Below are 27,087 nucleotides of genomic sequence, written 5' to 3' on the forward strand. Positions count from 1 at the left end.
TATATATATTAAATTAAAGCTAATGTAATCTACTTTATTATGTAAAAAACAAATTTCGGACTTTATTTTGTCTTCACGATGAAAATGGCTACCAAATGCTATTATTGTGTGAAAATTCTCAATTTTATTTTTTACATTTTTAACTTTATAATGCTATAACTTATTGAAAAGTGTATTAATCAATATAATTTTTTTATGGGAAATTCTATTTTTTAATAATCCCTTTTTCATTCGACATACTTTATCTTAATCAGGATATTAATAAGGAACTATCAGTTTATGAAGCTTTTGGAATAATCCTTCAATTTTTTAAAATTAAACACTATCTAAAGATTTGCATCGAAGCCTTTTTTTTTTATAGTGATTTTAATCACTGTCAGATATCATTATACTTGATCCATCTATACCACGTCACCACTGTGCCGTGACCCCCCGTGCTGGGTTTTTTTTTTTTAAATCGTTTTAGTTCTACGCATATTCATTCAAAACAACGTCTATTGTTTTATGTCCCTCATGCGTTAAAAATCTTTTATAACTTTTATATAACAATTGTCATTTGTACAACACATTTATATGATTAAACATTTTTTTGTTACTATAATTATTCTAAAATTTTTAGATTTTAATGGGGCAATTATTAATTATTTTTACAGTATAATTTTTATATCTTTACACAATGAGGGTGACAGAATCACCATTGTGCTGGAAATGTAAAACATAAAAGGATGATTCATTTTACATTATATGTAAACATTCGGTAAAATCTTTTCTCGATAAAGAAGACATCAAAAACTTAAAACTCATAGAGATACTAAATTTTGTCAGAGAGACAAGACTCATTGAATCTACAAGAAGTGGCCTAATAGGACGTACTATAGTCTTAGATATTTAACAACGGCGACAATATTTCGGTGGAAACACTTCTGTGAAGAAACCGAATTAATATAATTTGGTAGGAGATACGGCAAAAAACCTTTTCTTACTAAATTACGATAAAAGCATATTAAATAAAAATGAACCTAAAATTAATTGTTTTTTTAAATGTTAAAGTTTTGGTTACAAGATTACACAGCTTCATATATTGCAACATAAGTTTCTGAAGAAATACATTTTTGACTAAGATATATAGGTTGTCTGACAATCATTATAATTAAAAAAATTAGATTTTTCAAATAGTTTTTAACATAAATTTTGTTCTATTTAATCATTTGTTTATGCTTGCAAATACGTCTAAATAAACAAAATAATCGTATAATAAAAATATAAGTCTGTTGAGTCATACTATTTGTATATTAATATGATGTTTGTTTAAATTCTTGAAAAACTTTTACGATTATCAGTACAGATAATTTCTTAATTTATAATCAAAATAGTGAAAATTCCCTATATTCTTCAGATAGAAATTTTTTAAAAATTCGATTTTATAACTCTATGAAAATCCAAAAATAATAAAAAATTCAAAAACTGCAATTTCTCATTTTTCATTTAAAAATTATGTTGAAAATTCATATTACTTACATAACAGAAGAACTTACATTAAAAAAATAATATTAACTTTTTACAGTAAACACAATATATCCTATATAAAATATAATTATAATATGTAAAATTTATTGGTTAAAGTTTATTTATTATTGAAAAATTTTGAAAAATTTGATATGTTTATTTAATATTTAATACCCTTTACTATATCTTTTAATAATGCGAGTGCATTATATTTAAAGTGAGATTACTAATGTCCTTTCTATTTAAAATTAAATCATTTTATAAATACACGTTCCATCTTTTTTCATTCAAACGCAAAAATTATTTATAAATAACAGATTAAAGAATATTTATAAAAAATATAAGGTTCCAATTTAAAAAAAAATAGTTGTTTTTTATACTTTATAGAAAAACCATTACTGATAATAAAATTTGAGAGTACATAAAAAGATTTCAAGTCAATATATATAATAAAAAAGTAAACATTCAAATTTTTAAAAATTCTTTTAAGGAGAGTAAAAAAAGCGAATAATAATCTTAATTAATGACACAGTATAGTATTTGCTAACGTACTCATTTGATGTCGTAGATTGAATAAATCTCCTAAAGTTTTAAGACAATCCTCATACATAATTATTCCATCTACAATCGCTTTCATAAATTCATTTGTCTTTTCATTGCAAGTTATACATTTAAAAATCTAGAAACAGTGTAAAATTATTTATTTTTGAATAATAATTTTTACCTTACATATTTGTAACAAGAAACATAAACACTTACGTACATAAGTTATTACAGAAAAGTTATTTTAACAAAAATGGTAGTTAAATTTTATTTTACATAATAAAAGTAAAAACATTCTTTTTTTTTGAAAAATAATTTATGTAATATGTATAATGAATAGATGTTACACTATATTGTATTTTAAAGATGTAATTTTCTGGACAGCATTAATGTTAATCAAATAAAATTCGCAAAAGATTAATTTTGACTTAATTAAAGCTCTACTAAAAAATAAAATAATTTTAAGTGTAACTTATTTTACGTTCAATTTAATGCTTAACTAATTTTTTGAAAACAAGAAAAACATCTATATATTTATAGATCTTAAGTATTTATTTTTTTATCCTATCTAAAACTAGCTTAAAAATTATAGTTTTATTGAAGTTGATGGAATAAAATTAAAAATGAGACAATTAAATCTTTTATGCCACAACTAATGCTAATTAAATTATTTATCAGAATTAAATACTCACAAGCATAAAAATAAGTACATTTTTCAACATGTTATTTTAATATGCTTAAATTTTATTCGTATTAAATTTATTGAATATATTAATTTTTTCTTTCGATAACTTTAAATGGATTTATTTTTTAATACTTTTTTATATACCAAGTTATAAAAAAATAACTATGACGTCTTAAAAATAACACGTAGTTAAAGAATAGTTTAATATTATTTCATATTCTAATATGAATCAATAAACTCAACATATGTATGTACCTTTCATTACTAATTAAAAGCTCGCACATAATCATTTAAATTGTGGTAATATTGTTATCGAAGTTTTATTCAGCAACTTGAATCATAAAAAATATGATTACATAGCTAAGAAATATTTAATTAATTTTAATGATATTAATATAATGTAATTGTCAAAGATGATTTATAATTATAAAGAATCTATTATAGTACATTGTTGCGTGACTAGTATGAACTTCTAAAGCTATTATTGCACACGTTCATCATCACCTTAATTTTAGCTTCAATACAAAAGTTGGCTTTACTTTAATTTTTAAAGTTTTTAAATATATAAATCTTTTTGATAGTTGAATTTACTTGGACTTATGCACTATTGATCTACTTATTATAAGTAAACAAATCAAATATTAAAGATAATAATGAAAATTTCATAGCAAGCTAACTTCCTAATATTACTTAACATTATTATTTTTACTTATATTTTGTTTGAAGTTAATATCATATTAAACTGTACAAAATGGTATTGAGATCTAAAACATAAGTGAAAGATGACTTTGTGGGGATTTGGCAAAGTGCTTCTATACGACGCCTTGGTTTGCGATATCTAATTTCATGATGTACTTTTACTATGACATCGCGGTACACATTTCAAGATCAGCCTTCTTTTGCCGGCAGTAGTGCACATTTAAGTTTTTAGAGATCATAACATTTTTTTGAAATAACTCTTTTTCTGAACAAATTTTTTTGTTGATATCTAAAATTGCACAATAGAATGGTATCCATAATTAGGAAGTAAATTTAGGGTTGAAATAGAAATAATTATTACTCCGTTTACACCCTTAACCTTATCAATTATGATTTAGTTAATCTATGATAACAGATATTTGTGATTACGCAATGCTTTATCTTTCTGACGTTGTAGTTCTTCTATTATAAACACTATTGAAAGTATATTAAGAACCGAAGTTTTAAATCCCTGACGATTAAGTAAGAGATTAACAAATTTGAAATAAATCTTATTTCGTATCAATATAATCACATTATTCAGACATAGTATACAGACATTATAGTTTGTATATAGTTAATCACTTTGATTTAGGTTAAAGCTAACAAAAACAACATATGTTATTTTTTAGGATTCAAGTCGTACTAAATATTTTAGCATTTATTTGTTTTCGTTATTATTCCGTTTCTTTATCATTTACATCTTCTTCTTGATTAATTTCTGTACTTTTTTCTTCTTCCTGAGTAGAATCTTTTAATTTTTGTTTAAATATTTTCCTAAAATAAAAAATGGCTTTAGATTTATTTTTCTAAAATCGATTCACCTTTTTTGCAGTTAGAAATAATAAAACTGTTGTAATAAGTGACAAAAATTACTTCTCAAAGAAAAAGTATAAATAGATTGAGTAGTCACATTTTGTAAAGTATCTTTTTAAGTGAATCGTTCAAACATTTATTTAATCATAAAGCATAGTTATAGTATTTTATTTTATTAGGATCGAAAATAAAGCAATGCAGACACTTTTTGTTGGACATAGCTATTAAAAATTTCACGAGAGCTTGTTATTCTCTCAATTGATTTAATATTTAGAAATATAGGATTTTGGATTTTTTGTCTAAGCATTTATTCAAAAAACATCTGTTACTTTAGCGTTTCTTTTTAATGTTTTCTACAGTATTCGTTGTAATATCAATGCAATTTCATCATCAGACCTATTTTAGCTAAATAAATACTCAGTTATAATTTTTAAGTCTTCTTGTTACAAATTTACTTGGTGGGACTAAAAATAATCAATATCCGATAAAAAAAAAATTATTAATATTTTTGATTAAATATTTTAATGTAACTTAGAGTTATCATAAAAAAAGAATTCTTTTCTTTGATTAATATGAAAGAAACGAAAAAAAAACCGTTTGATTGTTTATTTTAAATTTGACCAAAATGTTGTCTAGAGTCTAGTTTTCATATGATAATAAAGATATATATATATATACAGTGTGATTTTTTTATCATAACCCACTCAATTACTTACAGAATAATAATAATTTAAATTTTTTTTTTTATTATTATCTTTAGTTACACATTATTCTTGAATTATTAACTATGTAATACTTTTTAAGTTCATCCCTTATGCCTGGTAAGGGTGTCAACTTTGTTTTTTTAAATGGTAACACATATTTTTAATTTAATAAAATGTTTGAGTTTTTAATTCAATAGTAAATGGCATTTGAATTTTTAATGAAACTTAATTTGTTTATTAGATATAAACATTTAAAGTTTCAAATTTTTGAGTTAATATATAGGTATAATACACAAGGGATTACAAATACAGGTAGCTAATTGGTTTTTTATGATATTGCTATCACAGTCACGGATTGTTTATAATCAATTATGACTATCAATAGATATACTTTTTGTATTGTTGGTTAGTGTATTTATAAACTCACAACAATGTACCTTACTATCATTGATAATAACAATGCTGTGTACCTGCTAATATCGATGTCATAAAAAATCAATTAGCTACCTGTATTTGTAATCCCTTGTGTATTATACCTATATATTAACTCAAAAATTTGAAACTTATACTAAAGTTATACTAAAAATTCAAATGCCATTTATTATTAAATTAAAAACTCAAACATTTTATTAAATTCAAAATATGTGTTCCCATTAAAAAAACAAAGTTGACACCCTTACCAGGCATAAGGGATGAACTTAAAAAGTATTACATAGTTAATAATTCAAGAATGATGTGTAACTAAAGATAATCGAAAAAAAAATGTTTAATTTATTATTATTCTGTAAGTAATTGAGTGGGTTATGATAAAAAAATCACTCTGTATAGAAACTCATTCAAGAAATCACGTTATCGCGGTTGGGTTGTAAAACAGTTACTGATAATCACAGTAATTTAAGTAAATGTGTAAATAAATTAAAAATACATCTTTAATAAAAAGAAACTTAACACGCAATTTATTATAATAAAAAGCATAAACGTTATTAATAGAAAAAAAAATTAATAACAACAACATGTATAAGTTACTTTATATACAAATTTACGACAGTTAAGAGAGGGATTTATACCAATAATACTGACCATTATTATCCCAAAAACATTAGATGACAATATTAACAATAATTTTTAAATGCTAATTTTTATAACTATTGTAGTATTTCGCTTTTAATCAATTAAATCTTACCTACAGTTAAAAATATATACTTGTTATATGAGTTGCTTTAGGTAATTCTTAGTTTATTAGTGTAATTATTAAACATGTTACGTTTATGTCATATTCATGATCAATAAACAAAAAAATAATTATTATAAAATCAAATCTTTTATGTATATATATATATTCACAATCTATATATAACGTACTCTTCTTATAAGAAAAAATTATTTTGTAAAAAAAAATTTTTATCCATTCATTTAATCAATCTTAATATAAACAATAAATTGTTCAAATTAAATTGGTTTATATTAGAAAACAAAATACGTTTTTTCAATATTATACTTTTATAATATAATTAAACGTATGCAACATTTTTAATCACTTAAATTATCTTTATCCTGTAGGCATTTACTTAAGTTTCAAATATGTTATTAAAAGTGTTGTACTTCTTTTCATTTTTTTTGTCTAAATATTGTACCTTTTTATAATTATATAATACAAATCCGAATAAAAAATATATTTTTTTTTTTAAATTGTTGATTAATTTTACTTAAATGCATACGCTAAACTTTTATTTATTTATTATTTATTAAAGATTACTATGAGTGTAATTTTCTAATATTATGATGTGATTGGGTAAAATAACAGATGGAAAAATATTCATTTGTTTGAAAATTGCTCAATAAATACAGTCGTTTTATAAAAGACCACAATGAAATCTGTAATTGACGATCTAAATCTCTGAGGTGGTTAGTTTTTATGTTTAACCATTTCATTTATCAAATTCTCAGATATATATGTTTTACAAAATTCATTGATAGCATCGAATTACTTGCATACTATTAATAGTAATAATAATAAAATTATAAACTTGTCCATTTATAATTTTAAAATCATTGTCATTATTTTCAAATTCCAAATTTTAGATTTTTTCATAAGAAAAAATTTTTTAAACTTTTTAAAATCATTCTAACTTATCTAATACTATTTTTAATTAATTTGTAATAAAGTTAATTTTATTTTAAACTTGTGATACTTTTTTTCAATTTTAATATTGAATTGTTCAAATAAAAAATTAAAAAATGACGGATCTTTATTTGAAAAATTTGTACTCAGAAAAATATCTTAAATATAAAATATAACACAATTAATCAAAATACTACATAATTTTAATAAAATTACTATATTTGATTGATAAAAAAAAAGTTTTTATTGCACAAAAAATCAACTACTCTAGTTGAAATCTTTGTATAATTAATTAAATTATGGTAGGAAACTGCAGTCAGTATTGAATACCAAGTATACTTCTTAACTATTTTAAAGTGACTTTAGATGTTTGGAATTTATCATGGTGTTTAATACTGTGTTTAAAAACCATTTTTTTTTTTGCTCATCAGCTTTATTTTTGTAGTAATTCTATGAAAAAAAAATTCTTTTGGTTGCATTAATGCTTAAAATTTTATAAAAAAAATTCTTATTTCAACACTGGCTATAGTAAATTTTATTTCTATATATTAATGCAATATCGAATAAAAAATAGTAATAACCCCATTACATAACGACACTCAACGCAAATAAAAAAACGAACTAGACCTTATTTCCAATAAGTGACTTGGTTATTTAATGTAAATAATATACAAATTATTTTATTTTCGCGGTACAAATAGTATTTTTTTATAAAAAAAAATAGGATAGTAAATAAAACTGATATAACAACATTTGTAGTCTAAGAAAAATCCAATTTATTATGAACAATCGAATTTCAACTAGTTATATAAACTAACAATATACTAATAAATAAAATTAAAGTGACAACTATATTTTTGAAAGTTTGACTAGAAGTTTAAAATAATTTTTGATTATTTTTGATTATTTTTATTCATTTTTTTTATGTATGTTTTAAATATATTCAATATTTTCTTAGTAAATTACTAGTATAATAACTTTTTCAGCACAGTATTACCAGTACAAATAATTATATTAATATATTAACTTATAATGTAATCAATTTTTCGTAATTTTTTTTTAATATATAAGTATAATAATTGTAAAAATGAAATATTTAAATATTTCAAAATATATGACATTTGAAAATTGTTGCATATCAAAATTAATCAATTAAACTTAGATTTTTTTTTATTTGAATCGTTACTATTTGAATTTTTATTTAAGAATTACATACTATTTTGTTTATGGCAAAATTTGAATTTATTTTTATTTAAAAATAGATTATTTTAGTTCTATAAATAATATTTACGAATAAATTACAAACTTAAGTTAATCTTAAGATTATTTGCATAAGGATCTTGATTTACTTTATCTAAAAATAAATGAATTTCTTAATAAAAGTTTTTGGGTTGTGAACAATTAGAGAAATAAAACAAAAACTCAAAGTAGCTTTTTATATTATAACCTAAAGCATTTTATTATATTTTCTAATTTGGTATTGTACTCAAAAAATTAAGTACATTTATAATGGTAATGTAACAAAAAAGATGATATATTATAGAATAAAAGACTTTTACAGGTTATGCCAGAAATAGATATACATTCTCAATTGTTTACAAACTGTTTACATGTTTTGATAAGAAGACAGTTATATAAAAATTTGAAAAAATAATTATTATATACATTTTCAAATTATATTTATATTATTTAATTTTTCGATCATAGAAGTAACTTGCTGTGCTTTTTTATCTTATAAATTAAATACTTTTGCATTTATTGTTATTTTGTTGGTTAAAAACATAAATAAACTAATATTACATTAAATTTTCTTTCCGTTGAAATATTAAATAAATTTCGTTCTTAATTTAATTTAATTTTGTTGTTCCGACACTTAATCAAATATTTTGTCCAAGATTGAATCATAAAATATTAAAAGTTGCGTACAACAGCGTTACTAGATTGGCGTTGTAAAAAACAAACTACTAGTATCTCATCGAATTTAGTTGGTTTTTACAGTTAACCATTAATTACTTGGCTAGTAAAAAAACATAATTTTAAATTTATACTTTTTACATAGTGAAACTCTCGAAAGAAAAGTACTAATGTAACAATAAATCATAATGTTTTATTACTATATGATTAATGTTTTTATGAATTATAAAAAAATTGATCAACATAATTTTTACAATAAATATATATTATTATTATTATGGGATCCAGGCGGGAGTATTGCTATCGGCTCAAACATTGGCAGCTCAGGGAACCCAGGCACGTCGAGCCCGACTCAGACGAGCATTGACAGAAGCAGCGAATTCAGACACAATTCCAATCATCAAAACGGTACAGAGCAATTTAGCAAAAAAATACAATCGTACACACCGTCACGTACACAGTGTACACACGTGAAAAACACATTCACCGATATCTAGTATTATTTACACACATTTTAAAAGTTTTTTCAACAATTTTAGTATTATTACGCGGTAGCACTACTATCGTTATATTGCTCACCTCTGGCTTTACGAATATTTAGACAGTCATTATTATTATTATTATTACAATTACTATCTCAATGCACGAGCTTTGAATGCAGCACTGCGCAACCCTATCCTGTAGTAAAGCAGTATAGCTATTATGTTTAAAAAGTACAATAATATTTGGCGGCTTTGATATTTCAATGAACAAGTGTCATTGGTTTATAATGGTCTTTGCCTTGTCCCTATTTTCCATGTACAACAACAATATGATACAACCAAAATGCATTACAGTGTGATGAAACATCATAAAAAGAACAAGATAAATAGTCAGCCGTTACGGAATGTCTTCAGAGACCACACTGCGTTCTTTAACTGCAGATGTTTATTTTTTATTTTCATAAACCTAGTTTGTCAAATTTTACCGCCACATATCACACATATGGCTATAGCTATATATTGTGGCATGGAGAAGTTTTCTAAAAAAAAAAATATAGCAACAACAAATTGTGAGTCACAATGATAATGGGATCTAAACGGGTTGTTACAAATAAAAATTCTTTATTGAAACATTTTGGACATAGATTTCTTTATGATATAAAGAAAAGGTTTATTAGTTGATTTAGTTACGTCTATACTTAAAAAAAGTTTGTGTCTCGTGCATTATTTATTATAACATATAATGGCACCTTCATTGAGTTTTATGCGTACACATAAAATTTTATAGTCGACGATATTCTCATATAATTATTTGCTTGTGTAATATTGATAATTTTAAATGTGAAATAGTGAAAAAAAAATCTAAAGTTTTAATAAAAGTTATAATAAAATGCAAGACGAAGAAAATGACATTGCATGAATATAGGCTATGGTTATCATCCATCACTGTGGACCCTTGTCATTACACTGTTTCATGAATATTTTATACATTTAAATAAAAAAATTGATGATAATAAAATAATATCGTGGATTCACCAACAGCGCATTTCCTGAATAATTATTACTATGATTTTTTTATTTTATTATCATATAATCGAAAACGCAAATGTGAACAGGTAGGACCACATATATAATGTAATTATTAATTTTGCGTCATACAAAAAATTTACATTTTCGCAAATGTTATTTTTACAAATTTCATCTATTTCGATGAATCAATGTGGTTTAAATAGATATTGCGAAGTAAGAGAGATTATTTTATGGCATAATAAACAGTTATCGCGTTACAATAATTTACTAATTATGTAAGCGAAATAATAAAAATGGTATTATGATGTGATATATAACTATGATTTATAAATTTAAATATTTACCTAAGAAGAATATTATTACCGAAGGTATTTTTTCTTATTAAATTTACATAATGTATGCTTTGCATTAAATATCAATATTCTCAATAAAAATAAACAAAATCGTTTGACATTATTTTTTAAATTTTATATAGTGTAAATAAAAATTTCAACACTTGAATGGTACCTTAGTATTGACAAATATTTAATAGCAAACAACGAGTGTTATGAAATACGACAATACAAGTGAAAACGTTTACTTATTTTATATCACCTGATGCAGTGACGTTATTTGGCCTCAACGTGGCAGGACTACAAGAGGGTATATGATCAATACTGAACACCTCATCTTGCCATTGAATTACTTACTCTGAACATCAGTACGAGTATAAACAGGGAAAGGTGTTTCGACTTCTCTTAACTTCACCACCGAAATGCTTATTTATTTAAATTTTAAACACAGAGAGTAAATCTACCGTGTAATGGAAAGACTAATACTTAATGTAATGAGCAATATCCTAGCCTCTAAAAAAGAAATCACTAAAAATGCTTAAAACTAGTTCCAATTTTAAGAAATTTATAGTTTAGGGTTTTCATGACAGGTCAAAACAAAAACATTTAATAATTCAGGCCAGAAGAAAAATGTGTTCTCTTCATAAATGTTTAACTAGACAAGCGTTCGGCAAAGCTTTTAACGAGCATCAATTCAAATGCGACCTTTTTGTTTTTCTTCACAAGTTTGTTGATGAACTCAAATTTCAATTTTACTTACATAAACGGATACATATCCTTTTACAATGTTGAATACAACGTTTTACATTTCCAAAAAAGCACTTTTGAATTTAGTTTATTGGAAATTGATCAATTGCAAGTAACCCTTTGGCTAGAAATCGATTCCAACATACATTTAACAACTAAATAATACATCTGTATAACATTGTATGAAAGCTAAGAGAATATATATTTGTTCACTGCAATTTCAATAAATTCAAAGCTTAATTTCCCTAGAATATCATAACCTTTACGGGTAATAATTTATTATAATATGTGTTCATATGATTGACTAGAATAATTTGCACATGAAAACTAAACGCTATAAATTGTTTGCAATAGACAGTAATAATTCATTTATTTGATTACTATTTCACAGGCTATAAACTTAAATAGGGTATATTGAATAGATTTATTATAATTTACTGATAGAAAGTATGACTATGTACTCATTTAGTTGTAATAGTAGAATACCAGTTATTGTTCATGTATTTTTGTATACCATAAAAAATCTTCAAAAAATATTTTTAATTAAATGATTTAATATTTTAAAAACACTAATGGTTTTGTTTTATAATTTGTGTTTCTAGAAATTTCTAGAAATGTCTAGCTGGAAAGTTACAAATTTTTATTTGAGAGCTTTAAATTAATCATTTTCTTTGTTTAATCATCTTGAAATTTAATTTTAAATAATTGCGAATAACTTCCAAATTTATCTATTATTTACTAAATGTTAGTAACATAAAAATATTCATAACCATATCTTACCAGCATTCTATTGTTTGTATACATTTTAATAAGGCAATAACTTCCAAAATACTTGTGTCAAAAATCATTATTAATCAAAAATAATTTTTGTATTAATGTTTTATTAATTTTAATAATATAATTTAATACGTATTTAAAGGGTTATTTATTCTTAAATACATATAATTTTTAACTTCTTCCACACACATTAATCCGGACTATTTTATGACTATGGGCAAATATTATTAACAATAAATTATTTTCAAATTACTATAAAACAATTCACAATTTATTTATTAACTTACAACAATACTATGATTAAAATTAAATATGAAATAACTGACAGTAATAAAACATGATGTTAAGCAATAGGGGAGTAAACAATAATAAATCAGGATTGTTATTTAAAAAAAAAAATGTGTCTAAAAAAAAAAACAAACATATTGACATTCATATAGATTCCAACAATATTTAACATGACAATCACTTTACATCATAATATTTGCGAGCGCATTAAGTAAACAATTTATATTTCTGGAAATTTTCTCATTTTTAATACTTTTATTGTATATGAATACTGAAATATTATATGTTTATATTTTATTTTGTTAAATTTATTACTTACAGAATAATGATACATTTTTTGATTAATTTATGGATATTTTTTACAAATTTTTATTTTTAATTATTTTTTCAAAATTTAGGATAAAAGGTTATTAAATAAAATGTGAAGCATATACATTTATGTCATTCTATTTCCCAAACTTGAAATATCCATCTATTGAATAACTATTCTCTTGTTACTTATTTAAATGAGATATTTTATTTTAAATAATTTTCCTTTAGTTATAAATAAAGAAATTTTAATTTTTACATTATAAAAATTATATATTATACGTATAAAAATATTAAATATTTTCTAAGTTAAAACGAACGATCTCAATTTTTTGCCAATAATAAATCATTCAAGTCATTGTAATATAATAAATAATTATGTATTTTTTTCTTTTACTATTTTTTTTAAAGAAATAAACCGACTTACCAAAAACGTCCAAAGAGTTGTTGGATTATTTAAAATATAATGTAAATGGATTTATTTTGCTTCGGATTATTTAAGAATGGAAAAAGATAATTTTTAGTCTCGTTTGAAAGACAGTAAAAAAATTATATGCTAAGTGTAACAAATTGTACATCCATTTTTTAAAAAGTTTATAAATGTGACAACTAAATAACAGAGAGTTATAATTACGTAAGTAAGGCGAGAAGAATTTTTATTTCAATTTTAACATTCAAATGTTGAAAATATAATAAAGGAATTGAACTTTTCAACAAATCAGCACAATCTTGTACAGTGAATTTTTATAAAATGGAATAAGCTAACCCAAAGAAACTATGATAAGAACTAAATAAAACATTTTATTTTCTATAAATGTGCGATTGTGTTAGCTGATAATAGTTTTATAAATGAAGTTGTCTTAATTTTTACTAGATATGTTTGAGATCAGTAGATAAACGGAAAAAAGTATCAAAATTTTTAATTTATTATTTCAATGCAATAATTCTATTAATACGCAAAAATATTCACGTTTTTATTGTACACCCAAGTTAGCTATATTAGTAAATTAGCAAAATAATATTTTGTATATTATTACAGTAATTAAAATTTGAAGTAATAGAACTTTTTCATATCGTCAAAACAAGAAAAATAACTTCCAAACCTTTTTGTATTTATAGCAATGTAATTTTCAGCATTACATAATCACGTAGATGATCCCTTGTAAATTTCAGTCTCAGGTTTCAAAATGTGAGTATATGTACGTTTTTATAAAAAAAAACCACGAGTTTTCTTTTTGGCAAGATCAAATTACTTCAATGTATAAAAAAATAATAAAAATAAAGAACAGCGATATAGCCAGAGAATAAAAGAAAACGTACTGCAGTATGCATTTTAAACATGACTTTTTACACACTAAGTGAAGTTTACACATTGGATACAAACTCCATTGGGAATAACCCCATGGTTTTAGAACTGAAAATACTGGATCACATTTTAAGAAAATAAATTATATTATTTGCAAAGATAAATAACCATTAGTTTTAAGATATTTTCGCTTTTCAATAGAGGTACTATTATCGATGGCGTATTTTTAAATATGATACAATTTTTCTTTTTTTGTGTGTATTTTATGTATTTATATTTATAACGGTGTTATTATGGTAATTAACAGACAGTAGTAGCCATTTCGAATAATCATGAGCACTTAAGTCATTTCTGGACCCGAGAGATAGACAGCCAGTTTACTCAGTATGACATTGTAATGCTTAGTCATTCCCCTCTCTTATTTTCTGAATACTTTCTAAGTCCTCCTCGTCTATAGTAGTGGTATTAAATCACGATAGTATTTCAAGTCATTTGTGGCAGTCTATGGTATTAAAAGCTCTTACGTTCTCTTTTAAGGACCTGACCACTTTTTATTTAAACAAAAATCATTATCCCACTCCAATAGTTAGCAATTCCTACATAGCAGTTTTACCCTTCAACCTACTCCAAACCTTTTAGTAGCTTAAAAATAATGACCCTTTTTCTATTCCCCTCTTAATTATATAAACACTGAAATAGGGAAGAAAATAGTCAACGCGTTATCACCTCTTGAATTTCATCCAATTTTGAATTCAACGCGGTTATATAATTAGTTTTGGCAGTCGGTTAAAATAAATTAATGGGCTATTCCAATGACGTAATTACGCAACTAAATCAGTTGTATTTGAAATATAATAAATATTTGAAATCAAAATTTTGCACTATTGTTAAAATAGCGAGCCATTTAATTTGGATGACATCAATCAAAAAGATTTATTTACTACAATTTACTTTATTTAGGTTATTATTTTACGTTTTCAAATCACGTCAAATTAATCTAAATTTTATTAATTAGAAATATGGTGTGTTTATTAAACAAAACTAGTTATTATTAATTAATACAGAAATATTTTCGATATTGATTATGAAACTACAAATGGTATTACACCAAGACAACTCCAATTTTCAAAAAACTAATAAAACTATAAATTTTAACGTCCTTACTAAACATACAATTTTTAAAAATGTATATATTTACATATAACTGTAGCAATTTTTTTTCTTGAAGAGATTCATCCGTAATTTTAATATTTATTAAGAATAAAAAAAATTTGATTTTGAAAAAAAATAGTTTTTTTTTATATAGAACTTTCCATTTTTTAATTATGAATCCAATTAAAAATTTGTAGGACAAAAATTAATTTAAGTTCGGTCATAAAAAATGTGTTATACAAATAAATAAAAATATATACAAATTTAATGAATAAAAAAAAAAATACCATCAGTGTTAGCTAATAGATATAAGTTGTGTTATAATAAATTAGTCTGCAACTCAAAAATGTAGTCAAATTGCATAACCGGAACGCCGTCCGAGAAATTTACCATTTTTACCATTAATAAAGTACACGATATGTAATGGTTGGCTTATGATTATGAAATTTTCAACAAATTCTATTAATGTAACTATTAGAATAAATTTATTTATTTTAAAAGTATTTCAACTTTAAACACAGAAGAAGTTTGTTTAATAAAATTCAATAAATTATTAAATTAAATGAGATAGCTCATTAATAATATTTATATAAAAAATATAACTATCCATATTTCACTTATAATACACTTGACATATTTCTAATAACAATTTTAGCCAGCAAGTTCAAAATTTATAAAAAATAAATCTGTAAAATAATTAAAATTTTTTTTTTATTTATAAAATATGTGATTCCTAATATTATTTAACACTTTTGACAACATATATTTTTTTTTTTTTGTGATCATTTAATTGCTTTATTTTTTACTCGGAAACAAAATTTCAAAAACTTTTTGATGTATTGATTGAAATTGAAATTCATTTATTATTAAAATTTTGTCGTTCCTTTATTATTTATAATTAAATTAATAGTAAAATATTTCTATGATAAATCTATAATTTTATGTAGATTAGATAAAAATTGATCAAAAATTATTAAACTCATTAAATTTATTAATATAATGGAATATTTTTCATTAATTACATAACAAATTAAACATTTTAGTTGTAATACCTTTAAAAACTAGAACGAAAAATGATTTTGTTTAAATAAATCTAAGAGCCCAATATTTCTTATTGGTAAGGCCACGTGAATTTCAAGTAGAAAATATTTGAGAAACTATTTTGTGACAAAGCGGACAATTGACATTGGGCTTCTTTGTGTGATGATAGCGTTCAAGTTTTATGATCCAATCTGCAAAATTACCAGGCGGTTCTTTCTTCGAAACTTGTCGTTTTAACCACCTTCTTTGAGCAGAACAAATGGTATTAAATTCTATAGTTGCCATAAATTCGCAAAGTTACATCGATTTTACATTGGAGAACTTCGGATAGCCAATAATGTTATTAATAATTATTATTCAACACTCGACTGGTACGACGTGTAACTTAGAAAGGGTCGCTCGGTGACGTACGATATATAAATACATGTGTAGTGTTATATGTATACACAGTGTGTTATTTTACCACCGACCCACAGTGAAGACGATAGTAGAATGAAATGGGTATTTAATAATCAAATCAATATGAACTGAAAAGGTTTAACAGGTTTGAAACGAATGAGAACAAATACAAAATGGAGTGCAGATTTCTATTAACGTGTAATAATTAGTTGTCAGCTATTTAAAATGTATTTTATTACTATTTTCTCATGTTTGTCAGAATTTCCACACATGGAAACACATTGTTCGCAGAGTACGAGGCGACCCCATTAACGAAAATGTTTGAAAAGGTTGTTTGTAGTGTTTGTAGTTTACAATGGCATGCGAAGGTTAGTTTCATCAAACGCCAATATAAACTTGCACTACACATATTTAATGCGTAGAGATAAATTTACTTAATTTAACAAAACACACGTTCATATTATTGAATTAGAAATCTCAGTAGTACTGAATCCATTATATCTATGACACAGTATACCTTCCATATTGATTAGATATTCATCAAAACCATATAACGAAACTAAATATCAATATTTGTCGTATAAAATACATAAAATTATCAAAAAAAAATTTAGAGTATATTCAACAAAAAGATCAGTTTAAAATTTGTATTTTTTTTATCATATTCTTAGTATTCAAAATTGTATACCCTAAGCGATTTATTCAGTTAAGTTTAATCAAAACTAGATGGACATTTTTATTTTCAATATCTACTGATTTCAAATAAAATTAAAAAAAAAAAATTATTTCAAATACAAGAGATATTATCGATTATACCATTTTATTGAAGTCTTCCATATAACATATTTTTTTAAATTAGCATTATAATAATAATGTTTTTATAATATATAATATTACAAAAATGTTATTTAAGATTATTTTTTTTAAATTGTTATCTTGATTATTTATTCATATTGTAAAATAAAATTTCAACCATAAACAAAACATTATTAATTTTACCTCGTGTTGTTTTCCATTATAATTATTTAACAATATTTGTGAATTATACATTAACTCAACCTCATTAACTAAATATTAATATTGCACATATTTAATATATGTGTCGAATTGACCAAGTGTTTTTCCGTTTGTTGTACAGAATTAGTTAATTCCAAAAAAACATTAATTAAGTATTATTACAGTGACTGTAGAATGGAACGCACCTAGAAAAATGTATTTGTTTAACAGTTAATTTTACCATTTATTGAATTATAAGTTTACTTAACAAAGTATAGTAAGCGGTCAGGAACACACATTTCAGGGCGATATTTTTCTCACTGGTAATGTCAGGTCTGTGTAACAAACCAGTCATAAATAATTAATTGCTCACTCACACACCTTTTAGCTCTCGATAAAAGCATGTCAGTTGACCCAGTTAACCTAAAACCAAATTTAACTTCTAAAATGCAATTTAGCAAACAGAGTTAGCTTGCATTTATAAGTTTGATTTAAGGCAAATGCCTAATAATATTCTCGTGCAATTAATGAAATAAGAATTATTAATGGAAAATGGTAATACAATATTTTAGGAAAACAATACAACTTTAAATATTCTTAACTAGGTGTTTTAAAGTTATTATATCAATTAAATATCAAATAAATGAGAGATAAAATTTTAAAAAAAATGTCTAGTATCATTCTTAAATTATATTTAATCTATAACGTTTATATAAAAAAAAAAATATATATATAAATAAATGTGCAATTAATGATGATTTACTGTATCCAAACTATAATGGGAATAAAAATTATTTTTCTTATCTGCTTTTCTTTAGTGACTTTTTAGTTTGTAAAAATCTCATTTCATTGGCTTTCTTTGTATTTCGGGATCCAAATACGTATAAATATAGTTAATAAAAAAAATGTCACTCTTTTTTTATACCATTTCAACTGAAAAATCTGTCGTACATTACAATATCTATACATATAAATTCAATATGAATTTTATATAATGCGTTGAAAAAAAATGTTTCAGATATAAAAGCGTACAAAAATATTCAAATAAAATTGAAAATATATTTTTTAACTATGAGTTTAAAGTAAAACAAATGTCCTTAAATTGATTCAGCGAATTTTCACATCTCCACAAAGTATAACTTTCCATTTTCCTTTATGGTACAACCGCCTACCAATAAAAGATCTATAAAGAGTGTAAAGAGCACTTCAGCAATGGAGCAGATTTCAGTTTTAAATGAAAATCAAACCATCAAAATCAACCGTAATTCACTGACGGGTTGACTAAGTAAATCAGAGTAATGATTTTTTAACAATTTAATTAATTATGCATCAAAGTTGACTTGATAATATGCCGAAAATTGGTCATTTGTCCAGTAACAGTGTTGTGGTTTTTGGTTGAGCATTATGACCTTTTAATATAAGAAATAAACACCTGTCGAAGACCTGAACGTACCCCACTGTGACCTTTTGTAAGTTAAAAAGTAAATACACGTATATGTTAATCACTTAAAGGGGGAACTCTGTAATTATATTTCAGTAGAACATGACCTTAAACAAAAGTTAGCCATATAAACACGATTGTAAATTAGGTATTACAACTCTAGATGATTTATGAGACAGATAAAGTCTTGTTTTGCTTCTATAATTAAAATTCGGTCTTGTAATGATGTCACAAAAGGATATTTAGCGGTTCTACTAGTATAACAGTATTGTTTACATAAACAAGCATTAAAGTTTTTCAAATCTCTAAATTCACAAAATTACCATGATATTAAATTAATACTTGAATCGTTTTGTTATGCAAATAATTCATGAAAAAAATATGAACAAACAGTTTATAACGATAATATATTTCGCATGTCATTTAATTAGACCAATATAATTTTGTAAAGTTTACTAATAAACAAATAGAGAGTAAATTTTTTACACATTACAACCAGATAACACAATAAAATAGAATATCTCAACTGAGGCATAAATTAAATTATACATTAAACTACGCGAAATGAACATCCAGTAAAAAATTTAACAAAATCAGTAATAATGGATTCGTCTGAAAGCCAAATTTAATACTGTTATTGTGCCAAAAAATAAGCATCTCGCACGTTTATTACGTTATGATGTACAGATTTTTATTTATGGCTCGTGCTAATCATGGTGCTATTTTTATTGGTGTTTATACATATTGAATGTAGTTTATATTTCAATTTCAATAAAAAAAATCGGCGGAGTAACTTTTACATGAACAACTCAATAATTTTATCGACGACTTTTATCTTTATAAATTATACAAGCCGATCAATCAATGAGAATATTATACAAAACTTTGAAACTAGTAATGTAATTACTGTGAAAAAAAAAATCATTTGAATAAATAGTTTCAGATTTATAATTAAAAAATATCTTTTAAGTCCTTAATGAATATTATGTAAATGATGAAAAAATACTAAATAAAAATTCTATAATACAGTGGAAAATGCCAGTGCAGTAATCCTCATGGACCACTCACTATCTATACCCACGCAAAATATATTAGTCGTTTTCAACGGTCTTTTTGGTTAAATCATCCAGCAGATCTGCACGGGGGTCTTTGCGGCGACATTAGCGTTTAACGCATAAGTTTAATTAAACCTGCGTCCACAGCAATTTAAAACATGTCCTGGTTCTGGCAGAATAACTGGACTGTGTCCAAATAACTGCCAAAAAACATACATTTGGACCGAGTGCTTAATGGTCCTTTATATGTGACTGATTCGTTTTATAACTATTAAGTGAACTATCAAAAACCGTACTGGATAATTATTTTATTTATTCATATTTTAATTTACTATTTTTTATCGAATCAATATATATTTTAATTTCCATGTGCATGTGAGAAGGTGTTAGTTTTACTATGTCAGATTTTTTTTTGTGTCTGTCAATGTAAACACTACACGTCTACTGGATCAATTTTCCTCAAAAATAGGTCAATAGATCAAAAATAGTATCGAATTAAAGCTGTAATAAAGAAAAATTCTCCTCAGTTCACAAAAAAATACAATTGTTGTTTTAAAACAGTCGATATTGATATCTCTAGTTTTTTTTTTACATTGAAATATCTTTTTGAGAACTAAGTTAGGAAATTTTTATTGATAATATTCTAGACATTTATTTTGCTGGCGACATGCATTTTTTTAAATCCAAATATTAACTAAAGTACTGAAAGGGTTTAAAATCATGCCAACATTTTTTTCTGTCCAATTCTTGTTAATGGCCCGAAAATCCTTCGTTCTTTAAATTTATATGAGATCTAAGCTAATATAATGTACTTTAAAATTAAAAAATGTAAACTTTGCGAATGTTTAATTTTTAAATTTATTATTGAAATTTATTGACCAATTAGTTTAAAAATCTTACAATTTGCCGTAAAAATGACTTTTTTGTATGGTAATGGAACATATACTTTATTCAAAACTAAACCTTTTATTAATGTAATATTAAAGTAGAAAAACTTTCTGAAAATTATTTTTCTATGACCGTTAAAGTAAAAATTGTTAAATTTCCGTTAAAAGTTGCCAACATTTTTTATCTTTCTTTAATAATTTAATGAATCTAAATAAGTAAGCAGCCATTAAAAATCTCATGAAAATTAAAATTGAAAAGCATACTTTACTTAATTATTTAAGTTATATTTTTAAAGTAGATGATTTATTCACTTGGGTATAAGTATAAATTTATACTGTTATTCGGATGATAATTTTTATCTATTTAATAAGACAAGATTTTAGGTCTACCAAACTAACAAAACGATATTAGAAACTAGACTTTTTTGACTTAAAAACGTGTCTTAAATTAAATAAACCTTATTAACAAGAAAATATATAGGATCATAAATATGATGGCATGTCAACGATTTGGTAAAAACGAAAAAAAATATTATTAATAAATTATGCATGAACCGTAAAATGAGAACGTCAAAAAGATTTACTGATACTTCCATATTATTTTGATGTCATTTTGTCGTACCGTATTCCAAAATAGTGTAAAAAGTGACTCATATTTTGATTATATATTATACATTACTATCACACTTAATAAAAAAAAATTGACATGACCCAATAAAACTATATTAACGTGTCTAGTTTAAAGCCAGGCAATAGATTACATTGGTAATCCTATTGTTGAAATTTAAAAATATATTTTATTTATTTTTACATATAAAATATAAATAAAAGTCTGTCTGTAATTTTAAGTCATGGCGTTATTGAAAAAAAAATTAATTAGATAGATTGATTCTAAATTTGTCGTTAATATGACAATTTTTTCAATAGTATGTCATTGATTTTCACGAAACGATCATCAATTATAATTATGAGTAACTATCAATTATAATTCAATAATGTCCATTAATAAGCCCGTATAATATGCCATATTTAAATAGCAATATTTGATTAATTTTTTTTAATTTTTCGGTAATCACAGATAAATTTATTCGTCGTTATATTTAACAAGAATCAAGTATAAATAAAATAAGAAATATCGTAAAGTCACTTCTAGAGGTTAGAAATAAAATCATCCCCGAAAGGAAATTTTTCCTTTCGTGTCTTTGATTTTTTGTTATAAACTTCAAACGGCTCGAATATGAGGTTATGTATCCACAAATTTTTAAGCAAAGAACCACTAGAGACTTTCTTTTTTTGTAGGCCTTTCGTTCGTATAGCAAAAATATTTTTAACATTATTATCGACCGAGTAATCTAAAAACAATAAAAGAACAAATCCAAACAACGAAAAGTTGCGTCTACTCGGAGAAGAATTGTGTAAACAAAAAGTACTTTTTTTTTTCATTCATTGTCAATTAGCCCTTGTTTCTGGCAATGACGCATTGTTGAAACATTTCTTCTGTTAAACTATTGCGTAGTCATTAAAACGTACGTTTCCGAAACTTCCGTTACGGAACAATGCGCCATCTTCTCCCAATGACAATAAACATTATCATCATATTTACATTATTCACTTAATAGCTGTTGTTGTAAATACAGTTATTATTTTTCCTTCCTCTTTGATTAACCGATAATGGCGCACACACTCCCAAGAAATATAAAGAGAAAAACAAACATGACAATAACGATTATCCTCGTTGGACATACAAATCGACCCTTTGAACAAGTGTCGCCCGCTCGAAAATCAAACAAAAGTACAATCGATTTTGTTTTTGAATGTTAGTGGCGCGGGGGTCCTCTTCAGAAATTATTCGATATTGCTCATTAAACCCCCCCCCCCCCCCGAATTCCTATACGGGTGTACAAAAATGATTGCATCGTTTAATAGTTTGGCTCTCTGCGGCGCACATCGAGTCGGTGTGCAAAGGCGATTGTTTGAACCTATTCCGAGTACATCAATCGATCCGAGTGGTCTACTCGGAGATAATAATTATTAATTATTTAATTATTAAATCTGCACCGTTTACAAACATATTTACAATGGCGATCGGTCGGTGCGATTGACGCGAAACGATAATAAACCATCGGTTGATTACCGCGAAGAAAGTTCAACAGAAACATAGACACAAGTGCCCACCCACGCAATATTACAACGTTTTAAAAATCGCTCATCGTGTAATAAACGATAAACCCTTTATTCAAAATAAGTTCGGTGCGTGACAAAAAGTTCAATTAATCCTTTTATATTAGCAGTTAATGTTAGTTAATTAAAACGGAATTTGAACATCGGCACGTTCTATGAATACTAAGTAAACAGATCCGCCACATGCGGTTTATGTACACTATACTGTACACATAACATACGATATTAATTTACTTTATGATAGTATTTCTGTTCAAAAATTAATTAAATACTAGTCTGAAAAAACTCCTCCGCGGTATTATTTATTATTAACAGTTATTCTGTTGTAACTTGTACACATTTTAAAACTAACGCATTGTAATTAATTTTATGTGGATATAATAATCCGACGTCATTGTCGGGGCTTCGCAAAAGCGTATTAATGCAAAACACGGACACGGTCAAATATTTGCAACTTAAAAATAATTCGAAAACATTACAATCTTCTCTCCGGGAACTCTACGTTGAGATATAACTTTTAATGTAAAAAAAAAAAAAATGAATTCGATAAACATTTTTAGACGTGATTCTCTGTAGAATTTCTATTCACCTTAATATCTATTGTCATTTTAAACGTAAAGTTTCCTTTGCGCATAATTGATATCCATAAAACGCATTGGAAACCAATTTTTTTAACAACTTGTAACTGTGAAATATTATGTATTTACAACTTTACTTTTGGATTTATAGATTATGAGACATGTACAATTTTCTATCGGCTTGTCGACATTTTATGATTTTATTTGCCGCGATGAGTCTTATTTACCCAACTTTATTTTTCAGCGTACAATAACAATTATCATTACTATTTTAACGATTCTAATATAATTGATGTCACTAAAGCGTATTAAGACCGATCGATTTAGTATGTTGTAGTAGCAATTTTACAAGAATAACGTTCAAAACATTTAATTTTCAAAAAAGATAAATATGATTAATGGACTAAAAACAGCAACTACATATAAATCGATACGATTTTTTTTACTGTCTTATTTTAAGTAATTTAAGTAAAATATCAAGAACAAAATCAAAAATAGTAAATAAAAATCCAAGAACACGCTTTTATTTCTTTTAAACCATTGGGGTGGTATAGCATGTACATGTATTAACCAATGAAATAGTCGAAAAGTATTAGCTATTAATGCGTACATAAATAAAATACAAGAGTGTTTATGAAAAAACCCAACATTTACCGTCGAGTGCCTAAAAACATAAGTTTGTTATATAGGTTTGCTTTGTACAAACGATTTAAGTAACAACACCAGAAGTGTATACAAACTGCAGTGAGCGATAAACGCTTAAAACTTGCACAATATATAAAACAAGGTACTGATGTGTTTCATATACAAAAAAAAAAAAAAACGTATACACTATTGAAACATACACGGAATGATACGCCCCGGAGACTATGAGAAATTATAGGCGATTAATAAAAACTTCTTGTTGTGTTATGAGTTAACGTTCTTTGTAAAATGTGCTTTTATATGATTCAGTAAGTTTTTTTTAATCTCATGAAAGTAAGGTTTTTTTAATAAAATTATCAACGCACGTTGGCACAAATGGCTTAAGTATCGAGAGTTCGGTCTCCATCCATCACGTAATTCATTGTTCGATATCACCTCGGCACGTGCGATAGTTTAGCCATAGTGCTAAATAACGAGGTCGCTATAAATAAAAAAAGAATCGGCAAAATATGTATCATAATTCACAGGAGTACTTTGCAACCGTTGGCGTATAAAAAAAATATTAATAAGTCAAAACAAAAATTAGATTACCGTCCTACACAAGTAATTGCAGTGCTACAGCAGAAAGCACTTGATTAGTAGTAAATACTACTCACTGTCAAACTTATAAAGTGGTAAATTCGCAATTGACTCGGTATAACGATTGTCAGTGTTGTGTACAACTCAGAAATGGTAATGTCAGAATAATTTTTTATATCTCTAATCTGTCATGTTGTCACAAAGAGTCCGTGCGGTGGCGTGGCAGAGGGACAAGCATTCGCGTACTACCCAAGCGGTACCGGAGTGGACTGAATAGAACGGGAACGGTGGTAGAAGACATTGATGACAAGAAGTAGGTGACAAGAAGGTGGTAGATGTTCTCTCGCGCGCCGCCAAAACCTCCGGTGGCACACGGCGCGCTGCTGTGCGCAAATTGTACCGAGCGCGCGCGCTATGAGACCGGCAACGCTTAGACGCATGTGTTGTAGAAACTGCCCAAAGCGGTGGTGGTAGGCAGTCGGGGTCGAAGCGAAGGACGACGCGTCAGCGACCAGTCGGGGTACGACGCCGTCGAGCCACGCACTACGTCCGTACACGAGCAATCAATTATCTCTGTGTTATCTCGGTACGCGTATCAAACACTGCCGTGTACGCCCTAGTGATAGTCCGGGGTTTTTTTTTTTTTTTATTTTTATTTATTCGTCTTAAATTAACACCTGTAGCGTGATTGCCGGACACTTTTATAGTCGGATTTTTTTATTAAAAAAAAAAAAGTGCACGCAACCCAACCGGTGGTCAGAAATCGCAACAGCGGCCGTTGCGTGCCACCGTCGATATTTCAGTCGGCCGCTTATCGCTACGATTAAGACGATGCGGCCAACTGGCCGGTGCCACTTGGCGTGGCCACCGGTACGCGCGTCAACTGCCATAGGTCGTTATCACCGACGGCCATTGTCGGTTACTTTTCCTTCGATGCCGTCACCACAATCATTGTCGTACCGCCGTCGCCGGTACGTAGCGTGAGCGCGTCGCCGCGACATGACGCTGCAGCTGCCGCGGTCGCACCAGCGCCGTCACGCCGCCGACGACGACGACGACGTTACCGCCGTCCACGCGATCGTCGCAGCCGCCGTCGTCATCATCCAACCGATTTGCTGCTCTTCGTCAACATGTCGTGACACCGGTCCATGCTTCTGTGTTACATCAATAGTACAGAGGTAAACATTATGTCATTGTATCCCTTTGTGTTTGCTTAACACCGTTGATATGCCATACGAAAAATGAACTCTAAACAATGCTTTATATGTACTGAATTCCAATTGTCTTATTAACGTGAAAGAACAGTTATCTGTATAAATTACCGAACTATTGTTCAAATGATAAAGACATTTTATCAATTGACTTCTTTAAATCGTTAGAAAATACGAAAAACTAATAGCTTTTTTTTTAAACTTTTTCAACTTGCAGAAAATATACTAATCTTAACGAATTTATTTTTCTAAGACTTATTATTATTTTTTTTTATACAGATAAACGTTTATTAGTGTAAAGATTTTTTTTATAATTTATTAAATTCCAGTGTACTAAAAAATGGATGGGTTGTATAAATTCGAGAAAAAAATTACCGTAGCATTGATTTTCTCTTACAGCCCACTGTTCCAACATCATTCTTATTCTTATCGATTAGATATAACGGCTGAAAAATGTAATTGAGCATAATTTCAACCGTAAAAAATGTGTACACTCTTTTTTGGCCGCTTTATACCGCATTTAAATTAACAATTTACTGTTCTACTCGTAGTATTCGCCGTACCCAATTACGTTTTATGCTTTTGATTTATTATCGTATAATACATACTGTATTATTGCAATAT

General features: G+C 26.0%; 2 protein-coding genes across 8 annotated transcripts in view; one reads left to right on the top strand and one right to left on the bottom strand.

Moving 5' to 3' along the window:
- LOC126894273 (small conductance calcium-activated potassium channel protein) overlaps positions 1 to 27,087 on the top strand; it is a 208,643-nt gene that overhangs the window by 113,420 nt on the left and 68,136 nt on the right. For 4 of the 5 annotated variants that reach the window (XM_050665163.1, XM_050665160.1, XM_050665162.1 and 1 more), the window contains exon 3: positions 9,317 to 9,436. In XM_050665163.1, the coding sequence (XP_050521120.1) occupies positions 9,317 to 9,436 (120 nt within the window). Of the gene's footprint in view, positions 1 to 9,316; positions 9,437 to 25,715; positions 26,431 to 27,087 lie in introns of those variants that run through there. The other variant, XM_050665164.1, reaches the window with a different exon arrangement.
- Positions 1 to 27,087, bottom strand: part of LOC126894279 (uncharacterized) — a 139,702-nt gene that overhangs the window by 5,887 nt on the left and 106,728 nt on the right. The window contains exons 1-2 of one of the 3 annotated variants that reach the window (XM_050665189.1): positions 2,990 to 3,069; positions 2,059 to 2,185 (exon numbers count right to left, since the gene is read on the bottom strand). In XM_050665189.1, the coding sequence (XP_050521146.1) occupies positions 2,059 to 2,143 (85 nt within the window). In that variant the 5' untranslated portion in view covers positions 2,144 to 2,185; positions 2,990 to 3,069. Of the gene's footprint in view, positions 1 to 2,058; positions 2,186 to 2,741; positions 2,877 to 2,989; positions 3,070 to 27,087 lie in introns of those variants that run through there. The other 2 variants (XM_050665188.1, XM_050665190.1) reach the window with 2 other exon arrangements.

Source organism: Daktulosphaira vitifoliae, unplaced genomic scaffold (genome assembly GCF_025091365.1).
Source record: "Daktulosphaira vitifoliae isolate Bord-2020 unplaced genomic scaffold, ASM2509136v1 Scaffold_1, whole genome shotgun sequence".
Lineage (NCBI taxonomy): Eukaryota > Metazoa > Arthropoda > Insecta > Hemiptera > Phylloxeridae > Daktulosphaira > Daktulosphaira vitifoliae.